The following is a 13915-nucleotide window of genomic DNA, read 5'->3' on the forward strand; positions in this document are numbered from 1 at the left end:
TTTCTCAGCGACAGCCCAGAAACCTGACTGATCTAGAGAAGATCTGTGTGGAGGAGTGGGCCAAGATCCCTCCTGCAGTGTGTGCAAACCTGGTGAAAAACTACAGGAAACGTCTGACCTCTGTAATAGCAAACAAAGGCTACTGTACCAAATATTAACATTCATTTTCTCAGGTGTTCAAATACTTATTTGCAGCTGTATCACACAAATAAATTGTTAAAAAATCATGCATTGTGATTTCTGGATTTTTCTTTTTAGTTTATCTCTCTCACAGTGGACATGCACCTACGATGAAAATTTCAGACCCCTCCATGATTTCTAAGTGGGAGAAATAGCAAAATAGCAGGGTGTTCAAATACTTATTTTCTTCACTGTAAAAAAACATCAATGTTATGGTATTGTTTCAGTGAGATAAAAAAATAAATGTAAGAGAAAAAACAAAAATATTCTTTAAAATACCTCAAATTAAATAATCACATTTGAGTCTTACTACCCTCACAGCTAGGAGGACCAGAGTTTGATTTCACCCTCGGTCATCTCTGTGTGGAGTTTGCATGTTCTCCCCGTGCATGCGTGGGTTTTCTCCGGGTACTACAGTTTCCTCCCACATTCCAAAAACATTCTAGGTTAATTGGCCACTCCAAATTGTCCATAGGTATGAATGTGAGTGTGAATGGTTGTTTGTCTATATGTGCCCTGTGATTGGCTGCCGACCAGTCCAGGGTGTACCCCGCCTCTCGCCCAAAGACAGCTGGGATAGGCTCCAGCACCCCTGCGACCCGCGTGAGGAAAAAGCGGTAGACAATGAATGAATGAATGAATGAATGAATGAGTCTTACTACTTCCCTATTGTCTGCTATCCCAACTACAGTGTTTTCCACTTCAATTTCCTTTATTCTTTTATTTTTATTTATTTCATTGTATTTATCACCCTTCCTCTTTCCCCTCCCTACATAGTGTCATGCATTAAAAAGCCAGGGTGTAGAGTGGGCCTGTTGAGAGTGGGCTGCAGCCCCAGTCAGCAAGCCCTCACCCGGCTGCCCTATCTACTTAACTTGAGTTAATCAGTGGTGTGTTGTCCTATGCTGTGTGTTGCATTAAAAAGACGGGACTGAGTCTGTTGGGATGGATAGACCCCACCCTTCCAGACCCATGTCTCGTCTACCCTAGTTCTCTTATTTAGTGTAAGTGGGAATAGCAGTGACAGTGGTTAAAGCAGCAATTAACTTGTCAACAAAACTAAATCCAATCACTAATCAAGCCTACCAAAAGGGAAAAAAAACATCGTAATTGCTTGACTAGTAAAAATAAAGATCTCACTGCCACAATTCCACAATTCTGTTTCAGTCCATTTCCTTGATGCCAACACATGACCAGGCTCTGTTTTATATATTTACATCCTGTTAACATAACAACCATTATTATTACCCTTCACTATACTTTCCAAATATTTTTAATTTATACTTATATTTAAATAGTTTTATATTTAGACATTGTTTCAATTCTGAAACTCCAGACTTCACTCCATATGAGCATAATCCTAAGAAGATAGGTTACAAAACTGGACAAATAACAACTCAGGTTTACGATGTATCTTTCTGTAGTCGTTACTATTTCAAATATGAGGCATTTGGAGGTGGGAAAGGCAGCCTTTATTCTCGTAAAGCATATCCCTATCAGTCTTTCAGTGGAATGAAAGGATTTGATTTGTGATTTGGCTCTATGCTTCTGCAATCAGTGTGGCTTGTTTCAGCCGAACTAGATTTCTCACCCCGGTATAGTTCAGCCAAGAGGCAGAGCTGCCTCTTTAAAAGAAGAGCTTAGAAAAAAAAAAAACTTGAGAAAAAGTGAGTCTTAATCACTCTCTTATCATCGTATTAATGATTACTTGTGTGTGTGAAACAAAAAAAGGCTGACAATTAGGATAGATATAAAATCACTTGAAAAGAGAATTAAGAAAGACGTTAAATCAATGAGATTTACATCAAGTCAAAGTTTGAGGCTGACGGTGTTCCTACGTGGGTGTCAAGTGTTGTGCGGTGGGTGTGCTAAACAACATCCAAACATGCCCAAATCCCCAAGGCACCTTTTGAGGGGCAAAAGAATCTGCACAGGGAACTGGCTGAAGAGGAAAAAAAAGAGGTTACGGGGGCCTTGAATGGAGGAGAAGGGGAGCGATATAGAGGGGATGTAATAGGGAGAGAAAATCAATGGGTGCCCCCTTCTCCAATGCAAATAAAAGCCATGACATCATTGCATGGCAAAGAGCGAGCACTTGGGTGACGAGGAGCGCGGCAAGAGGATAAGAGCCCGACAATGAGCCCCCGATGAATGGGATCCCAAATCCCACAGGAGGTAAAAACAAATCACCAGTGGGAAACCAGGAGGGAGAAATGGAGAAAGAGACCAGAAAGGGAAGAGATTCTTAAAAAAAAAAAAATGATGGCCGCACAAAGTAACAAAGCATCTTGGGACATGTAGAGCAAGGCAAGTAGAGGCTGAAACAAAGCAGTCTTTGTCCCTCGCGGTTGGTGGGCGGCCCGGCATGAAGGATTTCAACGTGGTAACGTGTACATCAGAGCTCTGCGATATATATTGATCGGGCCGTGTAATCCCACAAATGAGAAGCCTGGATCTCCTCTGGAAGTTTATTGAGACGGCATGACAAGAGCGTGTGGGAGGCAGGAGGCTTGCTTCATTGAAGATTTGGGCTGTGCTCATAGTTCTGAATGCCGTTTATTGATGACAAGATGGCTGCACGGTGATTGAGGGGTTAGCACGCAGGCCTCACAGCTAGGAGACCCGAGTTCAATTCCACCCTCGGCTATCTCTGTGTGGAGTTTGCATGTTTCCCCCTGTGCATGCATGGGTTTTCTCCGGGTACTCCGGCTTCCTCCCACATTCCAAAAACAGGAAACCGGAGTACCCGGAGAAAACCCACACATGCACGGGTAGAACATGCAAACTCCACACAGAGATGGCCGAACTTGGGTCTCCTAGCTGTGAGACCTGGGCACTAACCACTCGATCGCCGGGCAAGTTAATTGGCGAAGACAACTGGGATAGGCTCCAGCACCCCCACGACACTCGTGAGGGTAAGCGGTAGAATTGCACTGTTCATACCAAAATACAAATGAATAAAGTCGCTCCTGATAATGTGACATCTCGATAAGTGTGCATGTGTTTTTTGTGCAAGTGAGTTTTTCAGTGATTTCAAACCAAAAGTATGCATTCCTTTGTGATTGCAGTAAAACAGAACACATAAATTAGAATCACATAGAGACAAGCAAGTCTTTCATCAGACTGATGCTTTGATAGAAAAAAAAAAAAAAACACACACACACAACCAGGTTTCCACAAAGTCAAATTATCCGGCTCATAATTCAGACATTAGCTAGGGACAACTTGACATGAAACTTTAAAACAAGAAATAAAATGAAAGGATTAAAGCGAAGAGTCACTCATGAATAAGTCAGATGAACGGAAATATTATATTACGCCATTTATTTTTGGGCTGAATGAAAAACAAGTTAAAGGGTAGAATAATGCAAAATGCAAGAGTCAAAAGAGACCACTTCAGTCTGATCTGTTAGCAATAGAATCCATTCAGACGTGTTGAATGTACTGTATGAATGAGCACAATTAACTCCAGGGCCGCAATGACGCTTCAGCTCCAGCTGGACCTATTATTCAAGCACAACTATTTAAAATCACTCGTGTTTTTTAATAGCATCATTTTAGCATTCAGTCAAGTTTGTACACAACGTGATCTTCTTTTCTTGTAAGACATTTGATACGTGGCAGACTTGTTGATAACAATTATTGTAAGTACAATAATAACAATAATCATCATCTGAATCCGAATAATAATGAGGTGTGCTGTGGCCATACTCAAGTTAAAACTCAACTCTGAATCCCGGATGTCACTTCCTGTCCACACGTTCGTATGACATTTATTGAAACACACACGAGCATGAGTCTTATTTATGTGTTAAATGGCTGATTTGACCGATATTGGGGAACATGAGTGCAAAGGTGACTATAGGGGTGTTATTCTATCACTGGGGAACTCTAAAAACCATATATAAAAGATTGTAAACAGGTTGTCTATGCTCTAACGATACAAAAATATTTCCAAGTGGTTAGTGCGCAGGCCACACAGCTAGAAGACCCGAGTTCGATTCCACCCTTGGACATCTCTGCATGGAGTTGGTGGTTTCCGCCGGTTTTCTCCCACATTCCAAAAACATGCTAGTTTAATTGGCGACTCCAAATTGTCCATAGGTATGAATGTGAGTGTGAATGGCTGTTTGTCGATATGTGCCCTTTGATTGGCTGGCAACCAGTCCAGGGTGTACCCCTATCCCAGCTCGAATACAGCTGGGATAGGCTCCAGCATGCCCGCGACCCTTGTGAGGATAAGCAGTAGAAAATCAATGAATAATGAATCCTACTTGAGATGTTCAAATGGGCGTTGCACGGCACAATTAATTGTCGCCCAGCGTCTATGAGAGCAGAGGCCACAATTTGATCTTTAGTCAAAAATCTTCTATTAAATCACTAAACCACATGATCTCAGTAGGTTTAACCCTCGCCTTTGCATGGCGTGCCCATAATAAATATTGAAATCTTGGTGGCTGCATTATAAATGTCACCCTACCCTTGGTCCGTGAAGTAGTGACTCATGCTGACGTATATAAGTGATGACGATAGAGATTGAAAAGAGACAAAAAGAAATGGGAGGTCATTTATTTAAATGGAATTTGGAAGTTGAAAGAAACCTGTCTCACTAATGGTTTGTGACACTTAAAGTTTAATTCCAGTGCTTTTACTGATTGCCACAAATAACTGACTACGTCTTGAAGTAGATGTTCCTCTTAGGCCCCAACAATTTGGAGCCATTCTGTAGTTATGATAGGCTATGTAGTTGTCCCTCATTTATCACGGTCAGTTCCAGGCCCAGACTGCACGGCAGTCGAGACCTCACAGCTAGGAGACCCGAGTTCAATCCCACCCTCGGCCATGTCTGTGTGGAGTTTGCATGTTCTCCCCATGCATGCGTGGGTTTTCTCCGGGTACTCCGGTTTCCTCCCACATTCCAAAAAACATACTAGGTTAATTGGGGACTCCAAATTGTCCATAGGTATGAATGTGAGTGTGAATGGTTGTTTGTCTATATGTGCCCTGTGATTGGCTGGCGACCAGTCCAGCGTGTACCCCACCTCTTGTCCAAAGACAGCTGGGATAGGCTCCAGCACCCTGCAACCCTTAGTGGTAGAAAATAGGATAAGTGGTAGAAAATGAATGAATGAGTTCCAGACCCAACAGACCCAAAGTGAATTTCCACAAAGCACGATTCAATATTAATAAATGGAATATTTCCGTCCACCAATCAAGGGTTTACCCCACGACTCGTCCAAAATCAGCTGGGACAGGATTCCAGCATACGCCCTAGCCTCCCGCCTCGTGAGGATAAGCGGTGGACAGTGTACTCCCGCAGTGCCTATTGTCTCATCAATGTATAGTAATGGCGACTTATATGGCTTTACACTTGTATTGCCCCATACAGGAGACAAAAATAAGAGTAAAGAAGCCATTTATAACGTAAATAAAACTTCTGCTTGTATGTGTCATGTTTTTATATGTACTGGAATAATCGTCAGAATAATGGGCTGTATTCAACCATGAATGTCGTCTATCATCTACTGTCGTCTATCATCTACTGTTGTCAACTGTTGCCTGCTTGTTAAGCCCTTGAGGTTCTTTTGTGTTTATATAAATAAACTTGACTTGACTTGATTTGAATTGACTTGAAAAAACGGTGCAGTGAGTGAGAGCACGATGTTCGAAACACAAGGTAGGAAGGGATGACTTTGTATTCAATAATAGGTTATGTTAGGAACTAAAATTTGCCAAATCGCTATTATTACTGTGTGAGTGTGTCACATAGGGCGTGGGGCGTGGCTTGCAATAACGGATCAGGAAGGGTTTACATCCTCACAGCACATTCGAAAGTCAGCGCACCCCATGCAGTACCTATAACCAAACACAAGACAGACACCTCCTTTTGGCATCCTGTTCATCACAAAGACTTTTTTTTTGCTTAACGCAGTCAAAAAACATAATTGGGAACCATAGTGTAGCACAAATCCTACACCTACACAAAAAAAAACATTTTGTTGATCTTTTCAGGTTTTTTTCCCTCTCGCTAAATCCTCACATTGCATTGTTGTTGTGTTTTTCCGAAGCCGGAGAATGCAGACAGCACACACTGAAGTGCAATGAAGGAGAAAACTACACAGCTGTGTAAGTGCTACACACTCCAGCAAACCAGGTAGTGGGCACAAAGCCACCTGTGTGTCTTCTTCTAACACAAAGACGTCATCCCACAGACGTAAACCACTCCAGGCAGTGCATCGAGATTGCGTATTTCTGTTTCAAAGCACATAAAAAGCACAGATGTTTGATGGATTTGTTTTGACAAATGGAAAAAGTCCCTCACAGCCATTGTTCATATTGAAATTCACTGCTGCCTTTACTTACTACATCAGATGTCCCACAGGGAAAAGCAAATGAGGCACACACCAAAACCTCCACCATATTTCCACTGGATTTCCATTTTATCCCCTTTTCCTTTCCCTGTATCTTCATGTGGTCTCCTTCAACTTTTCAAACAAAGCAGCAAACAATTGAGCTTCTACACCATTAGACACTCCATTAATGAATCCAAGGATGCTATTTTACATTTGAAACAGCACTGGAGTAGCAGCAAGGTGTGGCTGATCTGACACTGACACCGGATATCGGAAATCTCCAATACAAGTAGTCATGCTGTTGTTGTGATCAAAGTAGCAAGGAGTAGAAGTGATGTCGTCCGTGTGGCTGTACCATCATTTCCGGACTGGGTGCCCCTGAATGGAAGCCTCACACACAAAATTTAAAGACATACTGTATCAGAGCTCGACAATAACGATGTACAGATGGCCCGGGGCAAGTTAAAACAAAATTCGGGCAAGTAAATCCAATCATTAATATTCCCGTCGGGCAAGTGCACTTTAGCATGCCGTACTGCCAAGAGTTTTTTTAAAGCGGTTCTTGTTGGGTGTTGGTAAAACACGGACTGCGTAATTCCGGTGGTAATTTGCAAACCTATCCTTGCAAATCTTGAAATGGACCAATCAGCAGGGCTCGACAATAACGATGTACCGATGGCCCGGGGCAAGTTAAAACACAATTCGGGCAAGTAAATCTAATCAGTGATATTCCCGTCGGGCAAGTGCACTTTGGCATGCCATACTGCCAAGAGTTTTTTTAAAAGCGGTTCTTGTTGGGTGTTGGTAAAACACGGACTGCGTAATTCCGGTGGTAATTTGCAATCAGAATCGTTTATTTAGACCGCGGTCCGTAATCCACAATCCGCGTTTTATCCACACACGTTGTTCACGATCAACCAATCAGCGATCGTTTGACTATGAAAACATCCATCGCAGCACGCAGACCTCACAGCTAGGAGACCAGGGTTCAATTCCCACCCTCGGCCATCTCTGTGTGTGCATGTTCTCCCCGTGCACGCGTGGGTTTTCTCCGGGTACTCCGGTTTCCTCCTTCCTGAGGTGTATACAAAGGTTCAGTTCTCACAATTGAAACATTTGGGTCCATGTATACGTGGCTAGTAACAATGGTTAACTGACACACTTCTATACTCACTTTCCTTGAAATCATATGAAAAAAATGAGCAAAGTTAATAAAGGCTTTATGATGGCTACTATTTGACCCTAGAACAGACTGTTTATGTTTCCTAGGGTGAAAACCAATCCAATCAAATAAGATTGAGTCTATTAGAACTCCCCAAAATAGCCTGTCTGACGTCTGTGCTAAAGTGCAGCTGTACTGGATGTCCCGTACTGTTTGTTGAAGGAGAAGTAAAGCACCTGGTAGTCATCCTCCTCCCAAGGGAGACTGCTAATGAAGCAAGAGAGCGGTCAGATGGCAGAGCCTGCAAACTTTCTCCACTCCGTCCAATCAATACCATGCAGTCAGACATTATTATACTCCCTCCTGTCCTATTTGTCTTCCTTTGGCTTTCTCTCTGTCTGCCGGGGTTAAACCTCCAATTAAAGTTTCTTCCTTCTTTCTTTGCAGTTAGCAGGATCATAAAAATCAGTTTTCATTCAGTCTATACACAAAACATAGTGGTTGCTTTCAATGGTATAAGCTTACTCAATAAGGAGGTATCAGTGTTGTAATTCTTGCTTCAGAGGGACGCCTTGTCAACCGTGAGACAACAGCGCCCTCTGCAGAAGCGTGGGGAATAACCTCCTCAGTTATATTGTTGTGCTAGTGATCCCGCTTCATTTTTAACAAGCTATGTTTGAGCCCCCAGCTATCTCCCTACACAAAGGGGCCTTGTGTAAATGGATTTAAATAAATTAATGCTTCTTTTACTAGCCGGAGGAAAGCACAGGGGGAAAAGAGAGTCCCTACTAAATCTTTCTCATACACAAAGACATTGAAAAACCTATATTATGCGCCTATAGGCCCATATTTGAAAATGGCAGAAGATGAAATACATAATTCCGTGCTTAATCGGAGCCCTGGAGTTCTCCATCGGAAGATAAGAGTGGAAAAAAATAACAAGTCAGCTGAAACAGAAGAGTCCAGGGGAACAAAATCGATTAAGACAAATGGTGTTAAATGCTAAGAGGGATGGATAAATAAAGGGAAAAAATGATGTCCATGGCGACGACCACAGTTACAATATTCCAAATTGGTGTTATGTTGTTTTTGCATTTTGGTTGTTTGGCATTAGTGTTAATCCAAAACAACTTGTTCAACTAATTTGGGGCAGTTGTAATAATACATTCACTCACTCACAGCTACGTATCTCGTGGCGCGTGGCGCAGCCCACGCAGTGGTAATATGTTCTAGTGCACCACTGTCCTCAGCCAATTTGGGAGACTGGACTGCACCGAGATGGGCGTGGTGGCGCACCAGGGGAGGAGTCCACATTTTCAGCTTGCCGCAGTGACAATTACATGACAAAACAGCGCGCCAAAGGTGCGGCAAAAGCTCGCCAGCTCTGACCTGGTCTATTCGGGCGCAGGCGAAGTGCAGCCAGCGTAATGGTAAATTAACTGACAGGCGCACAGTGCAGACGTGTCACCAAAACCTCACAGGCACATTTTTCAGAGTGTTGTGCACATTTTAGTGCAAAAAACAATGAGAGCAACCACTATTGAGTGTAAGCATCTGAACCTTTTTGTACATTTTCTTTTGATTGCCTCAGCACACCGGAGACGTCACACACAAACTAAACCTGACGGCATCTGAAAGTATGATGCCAACCAGGGCCGACTTTACACAACACCCTCTAAATAAATGGCTTGTCCCCTGAAATCAACATTTCAGAAGCGAAAACTCAGAAAACCAGAAAAGACAGCTCCACTCACATCTCAGTGGTGGTACTGGATGCACGCCAGTGTGGCGTTCATTTGATTGGTTAAGATTACACTCGGCTGTGTTAAACCCTCTCACGCCTTCCCTCCTCCCTCTTTGCCACTAGTGCCGGTGGGAGGGATGGAGGCGTGGGTGCGCGGCGCTGCGCCAGACTGCTGGCCACACCCCAGAGGCGCAGCACACCACACCTGGTCTACAAAATTAGAGCCCTCAGACTCAAAATAAACACAAGTGGAATCAACATCAATTCACAGAGATAATGGAAAGTGATGTACACTTTGGTAGAATTGTGGTGTGTTGCATGAAGGACTTGTTGTTTTTCTCACCTCAGATTCTTCATTGTGGAGGCCCAGTTGGAGTATAGCACTGGGGGACGTGAGCCTGGCCTGGTTGGACTGGGCCATCTGCAGGTTCAACTGCCAGCCGACAAAATCCAGCTGAAAACACAGAAATAACAACATGACTCAAAATCAATGCAATGCTGAACATTCGCATAGCCAAAACCTCCAATTGCTTAAAAAAGGATGAAGTCACACTTGTGAATATATAAGAAAGCTCTAAAATCATTGTTTAGTAATATTATGATTGGCTCAGTGCTTTGACAACCATTCCTAATGTTCCCAATGTCCCTGTCCTCATCACGCAGCGACAGCGTGTAAGATCCACGGGATTGTGTCAAGGCACTGCAGTTAAGCGGTTTATGATGCGGCGAGAGGCCGTAATGATAAACGGCGTGTGACTTATTGGTTCTGGATGCTTGTGCGGCATCACAGGACCGGGGGGTGATGGGGGGGGGGGGTCATGAGGTGGTTGAAATAGCTGTGCCGGCATATCATTGAAGACGGGAGCAAGATCAGCATTAGTGTGATTGATTTGATCAGCAGTGTGTTTATTACCTCCAGTGGCTACATGTTGTACATAGATCTATGAATTGATTTCTAAATAAATTACCATAATTCGAACGAGAGAACCTTCTGAATTTTAAACACAGTGGGTCATGAATAACCGCATGTTTATTATGTACTGTGCTCTAATTTCTACCACAACATTAGCTGTAAAGGTAAACAAATATATCCATTCAGAATGAAAACTCTACATTTTCTTCTTATAGTTTTCATTTTAGGTATTCACGGTTATGGATAGACACATTCGCTCTGCTTCAGTGTTTAATCAAAATAAAAATAAAAAAAAGCAGAGCTCAGCGTGGAAGCCACAACAAGAGACACATACGACTCCAGAGCAGCAGGTTGCCGACCACTGATCTAGCCAGCAAAGGGAACATAATCCGTAACATGTGACTTGACTGGCTGCTCCTCACAGTGTGAATAAAATCCAGCAGGGACGTATTTGAAAGATGACAAGCGAGAAACAAGTAGGTGAGATGTCTGAATGCACAATAAATGCATGACAGCAAGAACAACAACTCCCAAGCGTGACGTGACTGATGCTGACATGCAGCCTCTTTATTGCGACTCAGATCTCGACGTGACGACGTTGACGAAAACGTTGTTTGAAGCGACAGGGTAGCACAGGAGCAGGGTTTTTTCAAATGCACTCATGTGACAATTTGAAAGAAAGGTGGTATTGGTAAGGGCAGGGGCGTCCTAAAGAGGGGGAGAGTTAGGACAAATCCAATAATTAAATTAATTTTGGTTGTCAGAAAATGATTAAAACAATATTTTATTTTTGGTAGTAACAGTATATATCCACATATATATAGGATATATACAATAGTATAGTGTACTATACACAGTATACATCCAAATATCCAGACTGACCAAACTTAAGCTTCCATATTGACTGACCTGATGTATATCCATCCATCTTCTACCGCTTATCCTCACTGGGTTTTGCTGGAGCCTATCCCAGCTGTCTTTGGGCGAGAGGCGGGGTACACCCTGGACTGGTCGCCAGCCAATCACAGGGCACATATAGACAAACAACCATTCACACTCACATTCATACCTATGGACAATTTGGAGTCGCCAATTAGCCTAGCATGTTTTTGGAATGTGGGAGGAAACCAGAGTACCCGGAGAAAACCCACGCATGCACCGGGCGAACATGCAAACTCCACAGAGATTCGAACCCAGGTCTTCCCGATGTCCTGACTGTGTGGCCAACCACTTCACCACAGCCTGGTTTGATACAAATACACGTATTGTTGCACCCCTATTTGATGGCTTGTTTTCTCTATTTTGGTAATACAAAAGATAAAGGTTAGGATAAAGGGTAGGGTGAGGAGCTCAGTCATCCGGGAGGGGCTCAGAGTAGAGACGCTTCTCCTTCACATCGAGAGGAGTCAGTTGAGGTGGCTCGAACATCTAGTCCGGATGCCTCCCAGACGCCTCCCTGGTGAGGTGTTCCGGGCATGCCCAGCCGGGAAAAGGCCCCGGGGCAGACCTAGGACACGCTGGAGGGATTATACCTCACAGCTGGCCAGGGAACGCCTTGGTGTCCTCCCGGTGGAGCTGCAGGAGGTGGCCAGGGACCGGGAAGTCTGGGCTTCCCTACTAAGACTGCTGCCCCCGCGACCCGGACCCGGATAAGTGGAGGAAAATGGATGGATAGATGGATGGATGGAAAAGATAAAGGTGACTACAGGGTTGTTATTTTATGCCCAGACGGCTCTAATAATGTTAAAACCCATACTTGAAGAATGTAAACAGATTGTAAACATGAAGGAATCCTACTTTGCGGAAATTCACTTGGTCTGAAACCAATTAACAGCAATAAACAAGGGATTACTATATAACATCTTTGATTACACAGACAGAGAAATTACACCAGATATTATGCTCTGAGTGCATTTGCCACATCCGCAAAGTCAAAGACTCCTAAGCTTTAATATTATTACAAAAATTAAAGATGTCCTCCCAATACATTCCTAATTATACAATACAGGCCTGGTACTCTCTAAATAAATAAACCCTGAAACCCCTATGTGAGGAGAGTAATACAAATGTGCATTTGTATTCCTTTGAAAATGTAGCTACAATGTGCGATGTATTTATAAACAGTGTTGTTCCAAATTGCCCCTCAAAAATCTGAGTTGGTATCAAGTCTTACCTTCTTGGGGGCAAAGATATTGCGCTTTAGCTGGTCCACCAGCTCAGGGCCAGAGGTGGACCACGTTTGAGAAAATACATCAGCCTTGTCTGGATTCACATGAATTGCCTGAAGCTGCTGCTGCAGGGATGCTGGTTTTATATTATGATACACCGCCTGAATGGGATGGAGAAGAGAGTGACCAGAGTGACACTCATAGTGCAACAGTGACACCCGCTGGAGATATCTGTGCATTGCATGGACTTCCCGCTCATTAATAACTCTAAATTCACTATATCATGATTAATATACTCTACACACACTAAAATGTCAAACTACCGTACATAAAATGGCTATTTGTTCCTTTTTAATTCAGCCATAATTCATCCCTGCACTTCTTAAGTCACGTGTTCTTAAATCAGTATAATACAACCTACAATTTATTAATGCATGATTGCATGATCATTTAGTCAAATGAATTTCACATGACCCACCCATCATCTCACCTGCTCAAGAATGAAAGCAGACGTTTCCAGGACTAAGTTAAGAGATGGTTTGTTCAGTGAAAGAGCAGTCTGAAGTTTTTGCTCCTCCTCTTTACTGAATGTCCTTTCACCCTGCAAAGACAACCCAATATATGTCAATAAATATCAAAATGTTTTGCATGCTGGATAGATAGGCCTTGACTACAGTGTTCATACCTTGAGATGAAGCTTTTGTATAATGCGGGAGATCAACCTGGAGAACTTGTTTACGTCTATGCCATTGATGAGAGTAACTGCTTCTTTTATACTGTAACAAAAGGATGAAGCATTAAAATTAGCGGCACTGGTGCACAAAAGGCGTTCAATGTGGAAAAAATAAAAGATCACATAATTTGAGCCCATTATTGGGAGAAGTGTGGCTTATGTTGAGGCGTGATGAGAAAGGCACTGTACATGATTGCGGTAAATGTGTGCAACATTCAAGTAAGCGATGCTGTAATTGTATACCGTCATTTGCAAATCAATATATGACTAATCATACGTCGCTATGTCATTATTGCATCTTCGTACTGATAGCTTTCAAGATGCTTTGGCGTATTTAACGTTAGGCTACAATTAGCTTGACACACGCGCCAATTAGCATTGCTTTAAAGTCAAGAGTTCTTAAGGAAAACAGCATTATACCTCTGCGTTTCTTTAATAACTGAAGCCATTGTGGTAACAGAAAAGCCTTCAATTAAAGAAATATTCAGCGTGAGTAGTCACAGCATCCTCAATTTGTTGCTACTCCACTTTTCCGGGTGTCACAAGACGTCTCCTGAAGAAATTCAAACCTGCGTAAAGATGCGCATAAGACCCGAAATTGAGGTCCCTTGACTAAATACGACAGTAATAAATTATTACATTTATATATAAAATACATAAAT

The 13915-nt window shown here is 42.8% G+C and overlaps 1 protein-coding gene across 3 annotated transcripts in view; it reads right to left on the reverse strand.

The window, feature by feature from the left end:
- commd10 (COMM domain containing 10) overlaps positions 1-13812 on the reverse strand; it is a 53068-nt gene extending 39256 nt beyond the window's left edge. For 2 of the 3 annotated variants that reach the window (XM_058070281.2, XM_058070282.2), the window contains exons 1-5: positions 13674-13812; positions 13206-13296; positions 13011-13121; positions 12526-12681; positions 9783-9893 (exon numbers count right to left, since the gene is read on the reverse strand). In XM_058070281.2, coding sequence (XP_057926264.2) covers positions 9783-9893; positions 12526-12681; positions 13011-13121; positions 13206-13296; positions 13674-13702 — 498 coding nt within the window. In that variant the 5' untranslated portion in view covers positions 13703-13812. Of the gene's footprint in view, positions 1-9782; positions 9894-10899; positions 11061-12525; positions 12682-13010; positions 13122-13205; positions 13297-13673 lie in introns of those variants that run through there. The other variant, XM_058070283.2, reaches the window with a different exon arrangement.
- Positions 13813-13915: the final 103 nt, after the last annotated feature.

The sequence above is a fragment of the Doryrhamphus excisus genome, linkage group LG3 (assembly GCF_037039965.1).
Source record: "Doryrhamphus excisus strain RoL-2023G ecotype Guam linkage group LG3, RoL_Dexc_Guam_v1.1, whole genome shotgun sequence".
Taxonomy (NCBI): Eukaryota; Metazoa; Chordata; class Actinopteri; order Syngnathiformes; family Syngnathidae; genus Doryrhamphus; species Doryrhamphus excisus.